Source organism: Apostichopus japonicus, chromosome 16 (assembly GCF_037975245.1).
Source record: "Apostichopus japonicus isolate 1M-3 chromosome 16, ASM3797524v1, whole genome shotgun sequence".
NCBI lineage: Eukaryota > Metazoa > Echinodermata > Holothuroidea > Aspidochirotida > Stichopodidae > Apostichopus > Apostichopus japonicus.
The window spans coordinates 33,296,905-33,316,381 of NC_092576.1; the positions used below are offsets into that span (position 1 = coordinate 33,296,905).

Below are 19,477 nucleotides of genomic sequence, written 5' to 3' on the forward strand. Positions count from 1 at the left end.
AGGAAACCTTTGGATCCAGTACATGGGAATGGTGGATTTGCTGAAGACGTTTCTGAGATCTCAAAGAACGGGTGACTTTCAGTTGTACCTGAGGTGTCTCCAGGACATACATCCCTATCTTGCCTCATCTGGACACAACCACTACGTGAAATCAGTGCAGATCCATCTTCAGGATATGATGGAATTGAAAGAAACAAACCCTGATGTCTACACTGTAAAAACTAAAAGGGTTTATTTACCCCAAAATAGGGTAAATGTAAATCCCGCATGTGGACACAAAGTATGGGTATTTATAACCACATTTAGATGTGCATTTACCCTTTATTGTGTCGCTATGCAGGATTTACATTTACCCACTATTTGGTTTCTTTTACACAATTTAGGTGTGAATTTACCCATTATTGTGTTGCTATGCAGGATTTACATTTACCCACTTTTTGGTTACTTTTACACAATTTAGGTGTGAATTTACCCATATTTGTGTTGCTATGCAGGATTTACATTTACCCACTATTTGGTTACTTTAACACAATTTAGGTGTGGATTTACCCATATTTGTGTTGCTATGCAGTATTTACATTTACCCACTATTTGGTTACTTTAACACAACTTAGGTGTGAATTTGCCCATATTTGTGTTGCTATGCAGGATTTACATTTACCCACTATTTGGTTACTTTAACACAATTTAGGTGTCAATTTACCATTATTTGAGTTGCTAAGCAAGACTCACATTTACCCACTATTTGGTTACTTTTAAACAATATAGGTGTAAATTTATGACTTAGTTGTGTTGATGTGTGGGATTATTCCATTAGATCTTTTGGTACTATTATGCTTAAGATGTACAACTACCTCTTTGATGCTGCTGCACATAATTTACAATTATATTAAAGGTATTCTGTATTGGCCCAAAATTATAGCATGCTATAATCGCTAGATGTTTTCAAAGAATACTTTCCTGGAGGTCACTACCCTCCAATGGTTCACAGACATTCTACATTGAGCACACAAGATGACTGAATGTCTCAGTGAGAAAAATTTCCTCAAGAGTGGTAATAAAAACAGTTCAGAATTTTAAGCAAAGATGACCATATTTGGCCAACACAGCATACCTTCATTGGGCTACATAACACAATGCAATTTAATTGTGCAGATTCTTGAATTAATATAATGGGTAAGAATGTTAAATTAGGAGAAAACTAGAAACTTCAAACATGAATACTACACTGCATAAACGTGATATGAATAATCAATGCAATAGCATGTTTATATCAATCTAGGAATATTCATGCATAATGTACAATATGGTGAAGCAACACTTAAAGTTGGTAACATATGTGTATACTAGTAAAACCTTGACTAAAAAATGTTACATTTACTAATGAATGATCACATTTTCTCAACAATTAGAAACTGCCACAACCCATTACTAGGCATGTCAAGTATTAAACCATGTAACAATTTTCATTTACATCGATGAATACATTTGTAAAATTAAGGTGTGCCAATCTTTTAACATTAACATAAATCTCTATTGACCACAAATATTACTTTCAGGTTGTCTGTTATGATTATGCTGTATCACTGTCACCTTAAAAATCTGGTATCACTCAAAAAGTGCATTACTTTGGCATAACATTGGTAAAAAAGACCATAACTCCCACTTTTATAAAATGGCTCAGCAAAAAATTGAGAAACTTGGAGAATATTAAGATAAACAATAAAAACTTACTAATAAAAACAATTTGTATGTAAACAACTAACTTTGCAAATCAATGCAGGTACATCAACATGCTTTTGTTTATGATCAAACCCATCAGTTCTCACTGACCATGAATGTTGCATCAACACAATAATGGTTTACATGATAAGACCTGTATGTTACTAAGTTGTAAATTAATAACTCTAAAACATACCTTAACTCTAATGTATGATTAATTATACAGTTCTTAGTGCTTTAACATTTCATGTTGATTTATCTTGAATACAACAGTACACTCAAAAAGTTGCATTAGAGTGGTGCATGTTTATGTGCACCACCCCCACCCCACCAACCAAATTTTGTTGTGACAGAACAAGCCACAATATATGGAACTTTCTTGTCACTGATCTAATTGTTCCAGCAATTGTCTCCATGATTTTATTTATATGTGCATCAAGCATTACAAAGATTATCGATAACAACTTCCTGGTCTTGGTATAAATTGACAAAAACAAAATCAAATCGAGCAAAGATACGGTGATGCTTAAGTTTAGGAATATGATTGTGAATGATCACCATTAACCATCTGTGTTGAGTGTAACCGAGGCTAACTGAGGAAGACTAGCATACAATTAGTCTACACTAAGCTTGCTTCAACTAGGCTGAACGTTAAACCTTAATCACTATACCCCTCTATGTTTATTGTAGACCCCACAATTTATCACAAAATATTACTGTACACAATTTGCTATTCTTAATGCTCATCAATCTTGGTTTGAATTGATAAAAAATTTACTGGCTTAGATAATTTGCTTAATATCAACTAATTGCTGTTTGGCCTTCTTATTACACCCAGTTCTAATTGTATTAACAGCTTATTATTGACGTTACTATATGACACCTTTTATAAAGTTGCATTAGTGTTCCAACTAAATTTTCGCCCCCAACTTTGCTCTTCGTCATAACAAGGCATGTCACAGCACTTCAAACTTGTAGTTGCCCCTGATCTCACTGTTTCACCAATATTGTAATGTTTAGTATTATATATCATTTAAGTGTATTAAGAATTACCCAAATTATCATTTTACACATTATTTGTCTTGTAAAATTGTGCTAACAAACTAAATCCCTGAAAACAACACTATGCAAATCCAGCAAACAATCTGAAAAACATAACTAACAATAATTCTGGGTCAACAAATAACAGAAAAACAATAGAACTTGAAGAAAAGTCACAAAATGAAATAAATCATGCTTGAAGTTTTGCAATTAATAAAATGATCTTTTGAGGCAATTTCCCCTTGTCTTTGCATTGCAGCAGAACATTTTGCAGAAATGTCAGTGTTCCTTTTACTTTGCCGTTATACTGTATGTTGAAAACATAATATGTTGCCAGCAGGATTAGAACTGCCTCAGGGAAAGATGCTGCAGTACTGCATTTTTCGTTTTCTGCAATGATTGTTATGTTTGATGGGTCCAGCGGATCCCCAGTGTATGTTATGACCGGTGTGTTGATTTCAACATCCGAGCTAACCTATCAAACAATGAAATAAATAGGATGATTAATTCCTGATAACACATTTTCAAAGGTAATCCAGCTTCTTCAGAATCACATACACTAAACTTGCATTTGATAATATTACTTGGGAGCTGATTTGAATAAGCATCATTTCTAGCTATAAATGAATATTGCGAATGTTTCTATAACTCAGGGTATATATAAACCAGAATGTCAAATAACTTAGTGATTCCTTGCCATTATGAAGCAACATTAGATGGCATATTTTCCAACTTCCACCGTGCTGACCTGATATCACCAGAAGTGCCATTGGCCTTAGAGTATCGAATAATAGGTGCCTATATAAGAAGATTGAATTTGAAACCAACTATCATTTCTTCAGCGATCAACTTTATTAAGACTTGGCTCTAATTGAAGACAAGTGAACTCTGACCTCCATACAAAACATTCGGGATTTGCTACTTACCAAATGCTACCTAAATTCAATTCATGATATGTGGTGGTAATTAAAGGGTTCAGGTTTTCATGTTTGTTGATCTCAAATGACCTCTGACCACAATCAAAAACAGGAAGAACCACCTACTCACCAAGGGTTACCTTGTGTTATCTTTTAATTCAAAGAAAAAATAGGGATCATCTGCTCACCAGGGCTATCTACATATTACTCTTGAAGTGCAAACCATCTTTCACTTCTTGAGGTATAGTCTTTACAAACCGAGGCCTCACACACACCCCGATCAGCATTGCATAGATTTCTTTGGCCTTAGAAGGGTTATCGACATATTACTCTTTACATCTTTTGCAAGTTTACAAATAATACACCAACTAATGAAAGGGTTATTAAAATGGGAAGCTTACATCATCATCACTGTTTATAAACAGAGAGTTGCGATCTTCTTTCAGGAAGCCAGGTAGTATCCAGAGAGCTGCGGTCCATGTAGCATCTGTAGCAGAAATAAACACTGAAGTTATTGTCTTCATTCAGTGTAAATGAATGTAAAATGTAACACAACAGTAAAAAATTTCATGCTGATTTCCTGAAAATAACATAATGATTTAGTAAGTTGATGTAGTGTATCAATGCAGTTTTATCTCTGCACTCTTAAAAATAACTACATTGAAGTGTTCCTTAATTAATGTTTTATTGCAGGATTCAGTAAACCATCTAATTCATCCAATGACGACACTGTTGCTACTTTGCCTCATATGATCACAACTTGTCTCCTTGCTCAGATTATCCTGTATATATGAAACAGGATTGGCCACATTTTTCTTCATTATCTTGAAAGACCTTGGATTTTTTTTTAAGTTTTCAAACATCTGCCATCAGTTTAACTAATTTATATTTTAAGAAGCTGACAAAATGCTTGTCTCAACTGAAACTGTTAAGACATATCTCCTAGTCTACATAATAGTAAACTTTTTTATTATTTTTGGTAATTAACTCAGCACTTTGAGATGTTAACTTACCCCTTTTGTCTTTTTCTGTCAATTGCTGAATAAAGTTGTAGTATTCAACAAGGAATCGAAGAGTGCCCTTTGAGTGATTTGTGTTGTAGGTGATGATCTTTGCTGCAATGTCATCAAGATTTTTGTAGAACATCTCCGACACTGCATCCCAACTGATGATGGCTGAAAAATCTTCTATGATCTATGAATTAAGGTAATAAAAAGGATGATAATGACATTGTATTAATAAATAACTTTCAAACAGAAACTTTCAGCCAAGTATTCGTGTTAGATCATTAAGTCAGTAAAAGAATCTTGTTTTGGCAGTTATTCATGATTTTCTTCAGTCAAACCTCTATTTTAGTAGAAATTCTAAACATTCAAATACTCTTACATATCATCCATGGTATTTAGATTCACCTACTTTTTTGAAAATCCCTGTCAAAGCTAACAATGTGTTTCTTCCATGGTAAATAAAACAGCTATGATTAGCTCACTTGGCAGGTTAATTTGTGGCAAAATGCACTCATGACCCTTTTCCTTGAACTTTGTCTACCTCAAATGATTCTTGAACTAAAAAAGGTAGGAATCATCTACTAACCAAATGCAATCAACATTCTAAGGGATTTTTAAGAAGCCAGTAACTGACAATTTTTCCACTTATTGCACTGTGTTTCATGAATATCAGCTATGATTCAAGGAAGCTTCCCTTCCTGAGAAATCCTGAGAGCAAGCTATGCAGCATGAACACAAGTTCATTCACCCTTACATACACAAGCCTTAACATTGGCTTTTGATTTCGTCAAACCAACAATTTCCAGTGTAGAACATTATAATCATAAGTCTTAATAATTAGGAATCATATGTTTGAAATTACCTGTTCTGCACAAAATAGAGTAGGAAATTTGCCTCTGATTTCTGCTATTGGTGGTTTCTCCTCAAGTACAAGTCTCCTTCTCTCTCCAAATGTCAGTGCCATTAATGACTTAATTTTGTTCTTGTCTTGTTTTTTCTTTGTTGATTCCTTTTGTAGTTCCTTAATGTGCAGTTTGATAGTCTCCTCTGTTTCACCCTCAGGTAGAGTCCAATCAGCTCCCTCTTTTCGTTCTCCCTCGTCAGTTGTTGCATGTGTAGATGTCTTCCTCTTCTTCACAACTACATCCCTCGTCATGTGTCTCCTCTCATTTCTGAACTTATCTTTGAGTGCATTTTTCAATGCATCCTACAAAACCAAGATGCAAAAATGAATGGAAGCTGCAGTATGATGAGATAATCTGATATCAATGTTACATATTCTGTTAAAATACCTTTCTTCAGTCTGGACTTGTAATTTAAAGAGCTATGAAATTGTGATGAACACTTGAACACAAAGTATATTGTAATTTTGTTACAAGGTCTTAAAAACAGCTGAACAATTCAAATTAAACTTCAACACTATTGTTAGGTATAAAACTTGGCAACCTCACAATGTAATTTATGCACATGTTTCATCATGTCACCTCACCCATTTTAAAGAGTAGACACCTTGATCTTACAAGCATGCACATCTGGACATTCATGTCAGATGCATGCACAATGTGTACTGGTTCATGCATCTTCTCAGGTAGGCCAGTAAATTATATGAATATGTATGTATACATATATGTCACAGGAGGGGGCTAATGTGCAAACATCTGCATGTATACAAGACCCCAGACTACAATATCCCCCCTCCCCCACCCACCCAGTGCTGCAGCAGTTCAACCCTTGCATCCACCCAGTTAAGTTCCCTCAAACTGAAAAGTACTTTTACAAACCAACAGCAAAATTAATCTATAGTGGATGTAAGATTTTGCCCTTGAAATGGCAGGAGAAACAATCTAGTTTTGAATGCCCCATCATTTGATGTCTTTATTAAAAAGATCCAGCTGTACATAGTTCTTCACTAGCACCAGCTACTGGATATAAAAATGGCTTTTGACAATTAAGCAAATACAGTGAAAATAGTCTCCTGTCTACCTGAAAAGCACCAATTTGACTGATACCATTAGTAGTGGTAGTTTTGTACAAAGTAGTCGAAATTACACAATCTAGTCAGGTGCTTTTTATATGTACATATACGCCCACCTTCTAGATAATAAATGAAGAGCTTAATCATATACTTACATAAGGCTCACAGAATGGTAATTTGATTGCCAAGTTTGGAAAGGACTTTATGACTGCTTTAGCTGCTGTATTGTATTGATCTGTAGTAGGATACCTACAAAAAAGAATATCACTTTATAGTTGATTCACATACAGGGTTAGTGCCAGCTGTAAAATTTAGGAGGGGGGGGGGGGCAATTACCCACTTAACCAACTCTTTTGGGGGGGATTTAGTATATTGGGGGAGCCTTTTTAAAATGTGGAGTGAAAGGAAAAGATGGTACTGTCTGGGGCTCCAAAAGCTCCAGTTTTTAACCTTCATATCAGCAGGACAGGGCTTGGTTGGGTGAGACTCATACAGGCCCAATGATCTCCCATAATAGAAATTTCTTATGTTACGGGATACTGCGGACCATCTCTATAGTGGTCTCTTGTATCATTCTTGAAGATATATTGTCTAAATTGTTTTGTTTTTACTATGTAATTCTTAATTCCTTGTGTTAGTCTGATGTTGATCTGGGAGTGAAATAAACCTTACACACACAAACACCAAAAATTACATTTTTAAAATAATATCAACAACTTATTTTGCAACTTAATAATAACAGTGAAAAGTTCACCCATTTACCCACTAACCATCAAGTCCTGCTTGTACTAAGTACCTTACCTAGCACCCCCATTCCCCCCAGACAGGCTGAGTCAGCTAAAAGGCTATGATTTTATATTTGAGGTCGCTGCCTGAGCTTGTTTGTTTTGGTAATGTGGATATCCCCATCTGAAGTTAAAATATGAACAGAACTTTAACAAAGTTGTAACCACATCATTCCAAGGTTCCACAATATTAAAATCTGTAGGTTATTGACACATGACGTCTTTATATGCAAAAAATCAAATGCGAAAATACAGGCTTCCAAAGGTGTTATTGTTCCAGGTTAAATAACACCACAATTTCAAAGATGGCATACTTACACATTGACATATTTCAAAGCTAGTCATTCTGAGATGTTGAAAAGTCAAGATTCCAAAGACTTGTGCATTATGCATGCGTATATGACATTTGAAGGCAAAAATTTACACTGGTTTAGCATTAGTGATTGAAAAGACAAAATATTAATATTCAAATAGGGAAAGGTACTTACACAGTAAACAAGCACATTTTGTCAAATGTAGCTTGGATTACAGCAGATTTAATTCTGTTGCTGACAGGTCCCCCTTTTAATAGTTCTACCAAGATGTCTCTCCGAACATCATCTTGATGCAGCTCAAACTTGTTTGGCCATGGCAAGAACTTTTCTTCTTCATGAAAACTATCAAGCATGCAAAAAGGGTAAACAAAACTTTATTAGCAAAATGTATAGAATTAGCACTTTCAATAAAGTGACCCTACACAAATTTTACATGAACAATACAGATTATACTTTGACACAGGTTGAACAGCTTGATTTTCACTACTTCAGCTGTAAGTTGTTGAACATGCATGTCAGTACTTAGCAAAATGTGACTTCATATTAAATGGCCTCTTCAAATAAGGGGCTTTGTACTGAACTTCTTTAGGGAATGTGTGTGACTTACTGTTAACCAACCAAGTTCCACCAACCCCCCACCCCCCATACCCTAATATATTGTAGTGATAGCTTAAAGAGAAAATGCAGTCACCCTGATTTGAATTAGTATACTGTAGTATAATATTTCTATTATGGCTCTTCCTACTCATGTGACAATGTTTTTGTTACTGAATTGTTGAATTCATGCACCATAACTCTTAGATTTGTCTTTTATATGCAATATTTATGTTCTAAAATGCCATAAAATATAATTGTAAGGTCAGCACCAGAAATTTGCAAGGTTTAGCTGATATTGCAAATTAGTTTGGGGCAACTGCTTATTCCCTTAAATAAGCTCTTTTTTGCTTCTGTCAAGGTAGGATAATAATTCAAACATGAAATGTTACATGTCTTACCTGTCTGAAACATCACTGGTACAAGGTACATCTCTTTCATTTCCAGCCAATATAATGGTGTCATCTGAACTTGAAGAGCTTGTAAATGAACTGGCACTGAGGCATGCAACTGACAAAGAAAAGGAGTGTCCAAAATATGTATTATAAATTATTTTTCTAATTTGCAAAACCCCAGGATGTAAAGATTAAATATGTGTTGCTCATAAGTACAAGAAACAAAATAACTGGATTTGCATTGCAATTTGCTACTTACTATTAAATCTTCAACTGCTAACCAATTTGATATTGATCAGCACTTTCATTAGACAGTAATGCTTTTTGATTGATATTGCAAACTGTAAACTGTTACAATGAAAATTTGAAGTAGTATTCAACTTTGGCATACCAATTTGTCCCTTGCAGAATACCTTCAGACTGTGATAATTTCTTATCTTAAAGCTTCCCTGAAATTTCAAATATGAATACTATAGTGACTTCCTCCTGTCAAATATCCCAAAACTTTCCACTACTGTAGGGGGAAAGCCATGAGGAGAGGTTATGACAATGTACATACATTCATACAAGAATGTTTTATGTGCATATATTATCCTTGGAACTACCCAAGTACCAATAAGTTCCAAATGGGGTTCACACATCATATTATGCCAATAAGGCTCCTTCATGAAATGGTAATAAACATGCTGCTGATAGGCAAATTTTTCTGGACAACAATCTTTTTGCAATCGTGTACAAGAAGCATTTATACTTACCTTCATCTCTTTCACCAATCACATTCAGTTTAACTGCTTTATCTTCCATCTGCTCTTCTTCTATATCACCGTCAATGTCCACCCAGTCGTCAAAGTCTTTATCAAAGACCTGAAGCCGAAATTTCTTTATCCCAAATTGAGATTTGATTTCTGGTTCTACATCACTTGCACTACATAAGAAAACCCTTTTTCTGGATCCATAAGTTACATGGTACCGTGTAAGTGCTTCACTGAAGACACAAATATATAGAAACTAAAAAGTTGTTTCTTCTAACCTTTGAAGTTCAAAGTAACAATGATAAGGAATGAGATGCTCTATTTTAAGTATTAATGTTTCTCTAAACAAAGTACTTAAGTGTTACCATTCTCTGATTTTGATTTGTGTAAATTGATAAGGGTAAATGACAAGCAAAATCTTCATAAGCAAATATGACCCATTTTTGTTGAAAACACAATACATAGCTATGGAAATGTTGACTGTAACCAATAGTGCGCAAAACCATCAAAACAAAATACACTTTACCACCTTTGATAAAGATTGCATCTATTTTGCCAAATTCATGCAACCTATTTTCTCTTGCCTCTAGAACCAAGCAACAACCTTTCGCATACAATGAACTGTGTAATTCAACAAAAGCTAATGTATGCACTTCTTCAATGCTTGGAAATTGACTTTTCAAAGCTCTCTGAATCCCATCACAAAACTGATGTAACTTTTGAATGTCCCCTCCTGAGTTGGATGTCATTTTGTCATCCAAAAAATTCTGACCAGCTCCATAATAGCACATAAGTAATTGATGACGCCTTGCCAATGTCTTACACAAATTCCGCCTGTTTTTCTGCCTATTGGCAATTTCTTTGAAATATGCATGTTTAGCTTCAAACCTCATTGTCCAGCAGTGAACAAGAGGTCCATATTTCAATATTGAACGAGGGTAATGCAATAAGTAAGGACTTTTGGGTTTAATTCTATCTTCAGGAAAGAGCTCTTTCAGAGCAACCAGAAATCCATGCACCAAATATTCCAAGTATGCAACCATTTCACACGGTATAGAGGGAGCAAATGTAATTTCACAAATATCCATAAGTGACAAAAATAGTTCCCAGTATTCATTTCCCTCTGGAATTGAGCTTCCTATGATTAAAGGCAATAATCTCATCAGGCACCATGTTTGAGATGCTGTTTGTTTGATTTTGAAACTTCCCAGGTTAGCAGTGGTATTGCAAGTTGGTTTGCTTTTCTGATCACTTTTTCCAAAGGGAAAAAGTTTCAAAGCACTGTTAAAAGATTCCAAAGTGAAAAAGCCATCCTGAATAAATGTTGTCACAACCTTCGTCATTAATTCTGGAACAAGTCCTTTGAGCAAATCATGAGCTGGATCAGGTGGTAGACAACTGATTACATCAAAGTATTGCAAATCTGACAAAACAGATTTAGAAGCTACTCCATAAACATGCCTAAGACCTTGATTTTCCATAACTAACTGCACCTGATGTTTGTGACCAACACTTGTTCTTTCGATTAAACTGGATGAATCAAAATGATCTTGAATGTCATTACTACTTGCCATGCAAAATCTACATATTCTACCAGCATGAAAATGTTGCTGAAAGCCTCCTAACTGATGTGCTGCCAAGTTATCCATGGAAACCAAACTAATGCAACCCTTGAATGTAAACTCCTCCTGGTTTAAAGTTGTTATTGTCACCCCCTTACTTTCTAAGACTTTAACATCCTCAAGAAGCGGTTTGAGCACTTTCCCAAAGCCATACTGTTTTATTAATCTTGTACAGCAGAGGCAAACAAGCTGAATTGATGACAATTTTGACCGAAACTTTGGGGATAAATTTCCAAGAACAAAATAAAATGCAGCAACTTTGTAGCTGTTAGCTTTATTTCTAAGTGGGTTCACCACACCAAAATCATCATAATAAAAATAAACTTGGAGTGCATGTGGCTCCAAAGAGAATAGGGGATGATTTTGAAATGCTTCACCATCACAGTAATCCTCATATCGCTTGTCCCCATGTCTAGAACGGGACTTCAGAACTTCTGCTAAAATATCATCATGACTTAAAAGACTTTTTAGAGTATCAAGCAATGGTACATAAATGAATGTATCATCTTTCCCACAGGTGGAACCTAGCACATGTTCAACTGGCTCAACTAAACCAAAATGCTCCTTATAAAAAGCTGTCTGTTTATAGTCTGAGGCCAACTTTTCAAAGATGTTATTTTTCTTTTCAAACTTTTCATCGATAAAGTTAAAGATATCAGGATTTTTAGCCACTGTGAAACCAGAAGCTGAAAGTTTTTCTTTGATCTCTGTGCTATCATCCCTTGAACTGTTATAGATGAGTTCAGATAGCTCTAATATTATGCTATTTGTAACAGTAAGTGGTAGTTTATGCTTCTCTTTCATGCCTAAGATGAAAAGAGCAAAGTCTCTTTCCGTGGATCTTTCACCGATTTCTCTGATGTGTGATCCATCACCCAGAGCAGCAGCATCGATAGCACTTATTCCAGTTGATTCTGCAAGACTATTTTTATGCGAATTATGAGTCACATCATCAACTTCTAAACCAATGTTTTCCGTCACTAGACTTGTGCCTACTTCAGTATCCTCATGCCCACCAGAGTCACTGTCATGCCTTATGTTAACATCGAACACTCTTTTATGAAATTTCCGCAGATGGGAATAAAACGTGCTGAACACCCGATATTTTCTTTCACAACCATCTATTCCACATCTTATGGAGAAGTTGGGTTCAATACTATGTGAGAATCTTATGTGATGTAACAACTTTTTGAAAGTAATGGTCCTGAAAGTGTTACATATTGAACAACTTTGCATCTGCAAGGATGCCATAAGGCCTAATCTAACAAAACCTTGGCTAGGCTTTATTAGGATGGCTTGGCATAAGTACTGGACAAACCTCACAGCATTAATGCACACTCAGTTTTAATAGTTCAGTCTTGGCCTGCGCTAGCTAGGCTTATAAACTTTGATACAATGGTAGGCCACAGTGTAGGCCCTGCATTGTGCTAGTGGCTGTTACTTGTAAGACATAGCCTAGGCTTAGTTATAAAGTCTTCTAATCTTATATAGGCGAATAAGTAGCAGAACAGTTAGGCTAGTAAAGCCTAGGCATAACAGTTATTTAATCTGTACTTTTATAAACCAAACAACTCTTTCAAGGGCTTAACGTCAACTTACACTTGTGACATGTTGCTTTAGATTCATATAAAAATACAAGCGGCCGTTGAAGGTGAAGTCCAGTCGTGTCAAGTCTCGTCAAATGTGACGGCGAAGCGCTTCTGCGGGAACAAACTATGAAATACTAGGACTGGTCGCCAAGCTGTGCAGTGATGACAGTATACTGTATACTGTACTGTACGTACGTAGGTCTAAGGCATTGTGTTAGCGCCAAGCGCCAAGCGCGAACGAACCACCCTTTGTGAAAGAAAACTTGTCATTGGCTTAAAGTTTGAATCTTTCATTTGATATTATGTGGGGTTCTTTCTAATTTTTCAGATATGCACCCATTTTCTGGAATACCAACTTTGAATCTTTTACATTTTTACCAATATTTATTACCACATCCACATTCTTGAAAGGCTGTATTCAGTGAATTAATGTAAAGTAGTGTTTTAGGAAATTTGTTTTTAACCAATGAGAAGTAAGAACACTTCTGAGACGTATAGTCTGCCATTATTCTCTCGGCGCGGCCTGGCTGCAAACGTAACTTTTATTTCTAGTACGAATGAGTACATCATTGTAGAAAATTCTATAGAAGTCACAATGAAAAAAATGTTTCAGCTATGGTCGACGTTTAAGGGCCAGGCATTGTTATCATCCGTTGTGGGGATAAATGTATGCTGGCCGTGCGAAAAAGCACAAAACACTTAAACGTACACAATCATGACAAAAATATTGTTCCAGCTAGCTCAAGCTGTACTTCTAAGAATATTTTGTAAACAAGTGTCTAGAGAAATACTCACGTTTAGGCTCTATCAGTTTGAATTGTGAGCAAGGGCGTAGGAACCGGGGGGGCTGGGGGGGGGGGGGGCGCCAGCCCCCCAGTGAAAAATGTGGAGGGGCGGAAGTATCATTCCGCCCCCCCGGTTCGCAGGTCAGAAAACCCCTTTTTCATTTCCAAATGAGAAAAAAATCTCATTTGGAGCACCAAATTGCATCTAGGGCCAGTTGAAAATACAAAATTAAGTTTACAAAATGGAGTGGGTGTTGAAGTGTGCTATATTGCACCAAATTGCATCTGAGGCCACCTGGAAATGCAAAAAATTCCAAAGGGGGAGGGGGACACCCCCTCCCCTTAAACCCCTCCCCCAGGCCGGCCATCAGTCTTCAGCCCCCCCACTCAAAAGTACCTTCCTACGCCACTGATTGTGAGTAAAACCGTCTTCATGGGCCAATCCAGAAGGGGAGGGATTCAGTGTTTCGAGAAAATGATCGCAGTAGCTTATATACTTTCCGTTGTTTTGTTATGTACATAAGCGTACGGGACTACCTTCGTTGAGGGGGGGGGGGGGTTGGTCTGACGCAACACAAGCTAGCATGCTCGAAAAAGAGCGGCTGGTCTGAAGAAAAGGGTACCTTCTGATCGATGGGTTGCAAACCTTCACCCCGTCTCATACGCGCCCATGGTTAGACCTATGTAGATCTTATAGATAATTGTCTGCACCCCTTAATCAGGTGTTGGTATTTATAGGTTGGGCGCCGCTCCTTATCTGTTCATTACCTCAGGATCATTTGCTATTTTGACTGTATTAGTTAGTCTTGCCTTATTAAACTTTCACGAAACTTCATATAGGCCTATCTTACGACTCCATTCATATCCTCTCACCCCCACATAAGAAACAGTTATTATTTTACTAATAACCATGCAGACATTTCCACGGGGAAATTCGGGGATACTCCATATATCTGTACAGTTTGCCGTATATTTATTACACGATATAGGCTATTAATAAATAAATGTCAAGCTAAACAGCTGGCCTATTGTCGCCCCAATTCCTTTTGACAGTAATTTGCATTGGTTGTTGGGACTTTAGAAATTGGGCCTATAGTCGCCGGGGCAGCTCTGTGTTCCAAAATGTACATGTAGGGTACTATAGGGTGCATACAAATAATGACGGGCTAAGACCCGAAAATACTGGTAGTGATATATATTAACCCATGAACGAGTAAATTTATACTTCAGTACATAAATACTGAGTGATTATTCCCCCAGGGTGGCATTTTAAACTAATCACAAGTGTATAGAACAAATACAACCACATGAAGTGTATAAATAGCTCTTATCTTGTGTGATTCTACCCTCTTACGATACTTCAAAATAAGTGTTGTTGGTGTTATACCCTTTTTGATTTAAAACAACATACTAAGAAGGGTTATTTTACACCTTGTTACTAAGGTATACATTATTCGTGCAAAGTACATGTTATGTGGGTAAAATTACCCTATTGGTTAAAAAGGGTACTTTTTTGAAAAGTGAGTGTAAAATAAGCACTGTAAATGTGTAAATGTACATAAATCATTGTGTCTTATTACACGCACAGTATGTAAATTTACCCACAAAGATCAGAAATACACAAACCGGCTTTACCTCGGGGTATATGTACACGTTAATCGGGTAATGGCCAAGGCAATGGTTATGTTTACACTTTGTGATGGTATAACTACATTGTGGATGTTTATTATACACTTTTCCAGTGTTTAATAACAATCCATGTGTTAAAATACCTGACAACAGTGTAGAACTACCCGTTTATTTTTTAGAGTGTACAACAGGTTCAGTTCTGGTCTTTTTGTCATCCGGCGTAGTGACCGCTTCTGGGCTGGGTTGCCTAGTGACCTAGTCATCGAACAGGCTCTTATGCGGACAATCAAAGCCACAGGGGGTTGACAAGAGGCCGGGGTATGGAAGAGAAGCAGCGGACACGCTGGCTTCTTGCATTGCCTGCCTGTGCTGACATCATTGAATCGATGCAGGAACGTACAGGTGCAACATACAGTACTAGTGATCAGCATAAGTACCTTTTTGTTGCACGGAAGGAACGCGATCATAAAGACACTTGTGTGATCTTCCAGTACTTCAATTACTACAACCCATTCGTGTCAGAAGAAGGAACATTGCACAGCGTAGCCACTGGCGTGACTGCAAGTGCCTCGTGTAACCCACAGAAGCAAGGAAAGTCGGAGAAGCTATCTTGGACAAAATGATGGGACAAAACGCATTTGACTTTGTCTTCAGAAGGAAGGAACAAATAGAAAGAATGGGACTGAAACAGCTGGTTGTGGATGGCGAAAAACTGAAAATTGACCATCAGCTTCTCTTTCAGAGGCTGCTTATTCTAGCTAACAACAGTGACTATAGCTTGGACGATCTATTGAAATATGAACTTTCTGCGCAACCGACAGCATTGTTTGATAAACACGGTCTTCTCCGCCAAGCAAACAAGCCACAACTGGCTGATGCGCTACCGTCCACTTCATCAAATGAAGTCCAGCAGACGCGTGACAGCAAATCAGTGTACAATGTCCTCGATGGAGGTTCTCTTTTACATATATTTCCCTGGAAAAGGGGTGAAACGTTTGACTCCATAGCTTCTACGTACGTCAAGTATGTGAACACGTTTGCAAATCCAATTGTCGTTTTCGATGGATATGAAACGGACAGCTCCACAAAATATTTGACTCATCTCAGGCAATCAAAGGGTGCAGTTGGTCCACAGGTGTTCTTCACTGGCAGCATGGCGCTAAAGTCGAAAAAGGAACACTTTTTGGCAAACGTCGAAAATAAGCAGAAATTCATCAATTTCCTGTCTGAAAAACTCCAAACCCAGGGTATCAAAACATTGCAATCCAAAGGTGACGCTGATCTTTTGATTGCATTGACTGGGGTGAAGTGCGCAAAAATTGGTGCTACACATGTTATCGGAGAAGACACCGACCTTCTGATGTTACTTTGTCACCATGCTGAAGAGGACATGGATGAGTTGACATTTCGATCGGACAAAGCAGTGAAACCAGATAAAAACACTAAAATTAGAGAGTGGCAGATCAATGCTTTGCAGACTTCTCTGGGTGAAAAGCTGTGCTACCTGTTACCCATCATCCATGCCATTGGAGGTTGTGACACAACTTCAAGATTGTACGGGATTGGTAAGGGACTACCTCTCAAAAAGGCGATGTTAAACACTTCGTTTGCAAAGCAGCTGGAGCAAGTGTTGTATTGTTCCACTCGTGAGGAGATGAAAACCTCGGGGAGAAGGTCCTAGTAGAATTATACGGAGGCAAGAACACAGAGTCCTTAGATTCACTGAGGATAAGGAAGTTCAAGGACAAAGTAGTGAGGTGTGCTTCCAGCGTAGAGATACAAAATCTTCCACCCACACTGGATGCCGGAATGTACCACATATATCGAGCCTTTTACCAAGCTAAATCTTGGATGTCAAAGGATGAGGACTGTGCATTGAGGGCAGTAGATTGGGGATGGCAGGATCTGCAGGGCAAACTTATGCCTAGAACAATGGACTGTCAGCCTGCCCCTGACAATATTCTCAAGTTGATAAGGTGCCAGTGTAAAGGGGAATGCTCCACAAACAGAAGCAGCTACAGAAAGCAAGGCCTGAAATGTACAAATGCCTGTGGTGAATGTCGTGGTGATGCCTGTTCCAATAGCACAGCTATTGACGTGACTGAGGAGGACACAGACATGTAACTCACGGGGCTGAGCCAAGTAGTGCAGCTGGTTTCTTGGACTAAGTATTTGGTCCCAAAGAGTGTTCTATGGCTAAAGAAACAGCAATCAAAACCAAATTATACAGGGAATTACAATAACAAGGTAAAAAATGTATATTTTCAGTAAAAATCAGGGACTACGTCATGACATGACGTAATACTACGTCATAGTGACGTCATATCATGACGGAATTAGCCTTATTTGATAGATTGATATCACATTCCTATCTGTTGGTGTGACAGGGAATAGTGTCCGGGCGTCTCACGGACACTATTCCACGGGAATTGTGTCCGTAGGACAACTTTCTCGGGGGGAATTGTGTCCGGCGGACAGTATTATCTGTCCGGACGGACACTATTAACTAGGAAAAAACGTCCGTGTGTGGTGATTTTCTGTCCGCCCGGACAGGATGAGAGAATAGCACGGATAAATGTGTCCTACAAGCTCTTCTGTATGGAAACGTAGTGCAAAAACATCAGGACAGCAAGGCTTCTTTGGAGTATGCCTTTTCATCTTAATTGCATTTCTTAATGGCAGGATTTATAGAGGAACTTTAGACCAATTTCGCTACATGATGAACGGCTGAAATATATGGTCATTAATGATTTCTTGCATGATACTATTTGGACAGACACATATGAATGGAAATATCAATTTAATTTAAAATTTATTGCAAATTTAATTCTCCTTCATGTTCTCTGCTGCATAAGATAAATACATTTCTAAAAAATGACAAAAGTGCTGCAAGACTCGTGCAACATCCTACGTCTATTGTGACATAGAACAACTGTATCTGTTTCTTTGTGTTTAGTACAAGCTGTTTCAAATACTTTGTTTTATAAAAATCATCCAATTTCCCTTCTACTTTTAATACTAATGCTTGACAACCATTGACAATAACAGATAGCCTCACATCTAGTAACTTTTGAAATCTTGGGGATCTCAAGACAAAATGACATTCACATGGGAAAAAAAGGTTACATAAATCAAAGTAAACCATGCTTTGGCGTCCACAGTTGTAGCCTAGCAGTATTGGTTGGTCAGGCAATCAATTAAAGGTAGACTATTGTTAATCCAATTATCGACAGGCTGTGAATGTTAACTATGGTGAAAATACTTGGGAATTCCTTTTCATGTGATATATTTTAAGATTGGGCAATGCCTAGCTGGTTGGAAATGGTACTTGGGAAGCAATATAAAATCATATGGTATAGGAGCAGAGGGTTTGTGTAGGGTGTTTTCATGTGTTCATGACATGTCAACCATCGAATCATGATATATTGCCTGCACAGTCAGGCAGTGCATTATTCATTAGAAGGTATTTCCAAACGAATATCTCACCATGCACAACTGGTATTGATAAACACCAAAAACGTTTGTTGCTACGATGTATTGTTAATGGGCATAAAGGCCTCTGAGCTATATCAATTATTTTCAACAAAAATCAGCTGAAAGTTATGTTGCATTGGCTTCAAATATGCCAGATACTAAAATATGGTCACCTATGGTCAAAATTATTAAACTGTTTTTGTACCACCTGTAGGAAATTTACCTCACTGGGACATTCTGTCCTTTTGCATGTTCTTTTAAAATGTCTGAGAAAAATTTGGAGATTATAAAGACCTCAAGGAAAGTACTTCTTGATGTCACAATACAACTTTGTGGCCTATACAGACTACCTTCAAATGACATGCTGCTGGTCACACTAAGTATCAGGCTTAACATAAATACTGGGAAGGAGGCTGTGTGAGAACCAGTTCTTCTACACTCAGATTGTTTAGTGTTAGTCAAAGTATCTCAATGACTATTGTTCAAATGTTGGAAAAGAAAAAAAATCAATTAGGGCTAATTGGGAAATGCAAGCTGAAGCCAGTAAAATCATATTTGTACACAATTCACACAACTTGGTATCAGTTAACATTTCTCTTGCTTTTGTCTACATATTTGGCCCACCTTTTCCTTTGACATTAAATAAATATTCTTTGCACTAAAAGTTTGGTCTTGACACAGTCAACAGTATAATCACCTGAATCCTTTACTGGGGAGCATCCAAGGCCAGTCAACACTGAAAATAAAAATACACATACATACACATACATATACACACATATACACACACACATACACACATACATATACACACATATATATATACAAAACGTACAAGTGCAGCTGTCTACAATAAATTATCCAGATTACCATTTT

The 19,477-nt window shown here is 37.2% G+C and overlaps 2 protein-coding genes across 3 annotated transcripts in view; both read right to left on the reverse strand.

The window, feature by feature from the left end:
* Positions 1–19,477, reverse strand: part of LOC139982120 (uncharacterized) — a 671,468-nt gene that overhangs the window by 153,370 nt on the left and 498,621 nt on the right. The window lies entirely within an intron of this gene.
* On the reverse strand, positions 1,240–12,749 carry LOC139983049 (sterile alpha motif domain-containing protein 3-like). 2 transcript variants are annotated; one of them, XM_071996386.1, is made up of 9 exons: positions 12,724–12,749; positions 9,506–9,735; positions 8,757–8,865; positions 7,936–8,103; positions 6,818–6,911; positions 5,550–5,894; positions 4,694–4,874; positions 4,082–4,167; positions 1,240–3,238 (listed from the first exon to the last, which is right to left on the reverse strand). In XM_071996386.1, the coding sequence occupies exons 1-9, from the start codon at positions 12,732–12,734 to the stop codon at positions 2,954–2,956; spliced, it is 1,509 nt and encodes a 502-aa protein (XP_071852487.1). In that variant the 5' UTR covers positions 12,735–12,749; the 3' UTR covers positions 1,240–2,953. The 2 variants fall into 2 exon arrangements, with proteins under 2 accessions (XP_071852487.1, XP_071852488.1); XM_071996387.1 differs by lacking the exon at positions 7,936–8,103.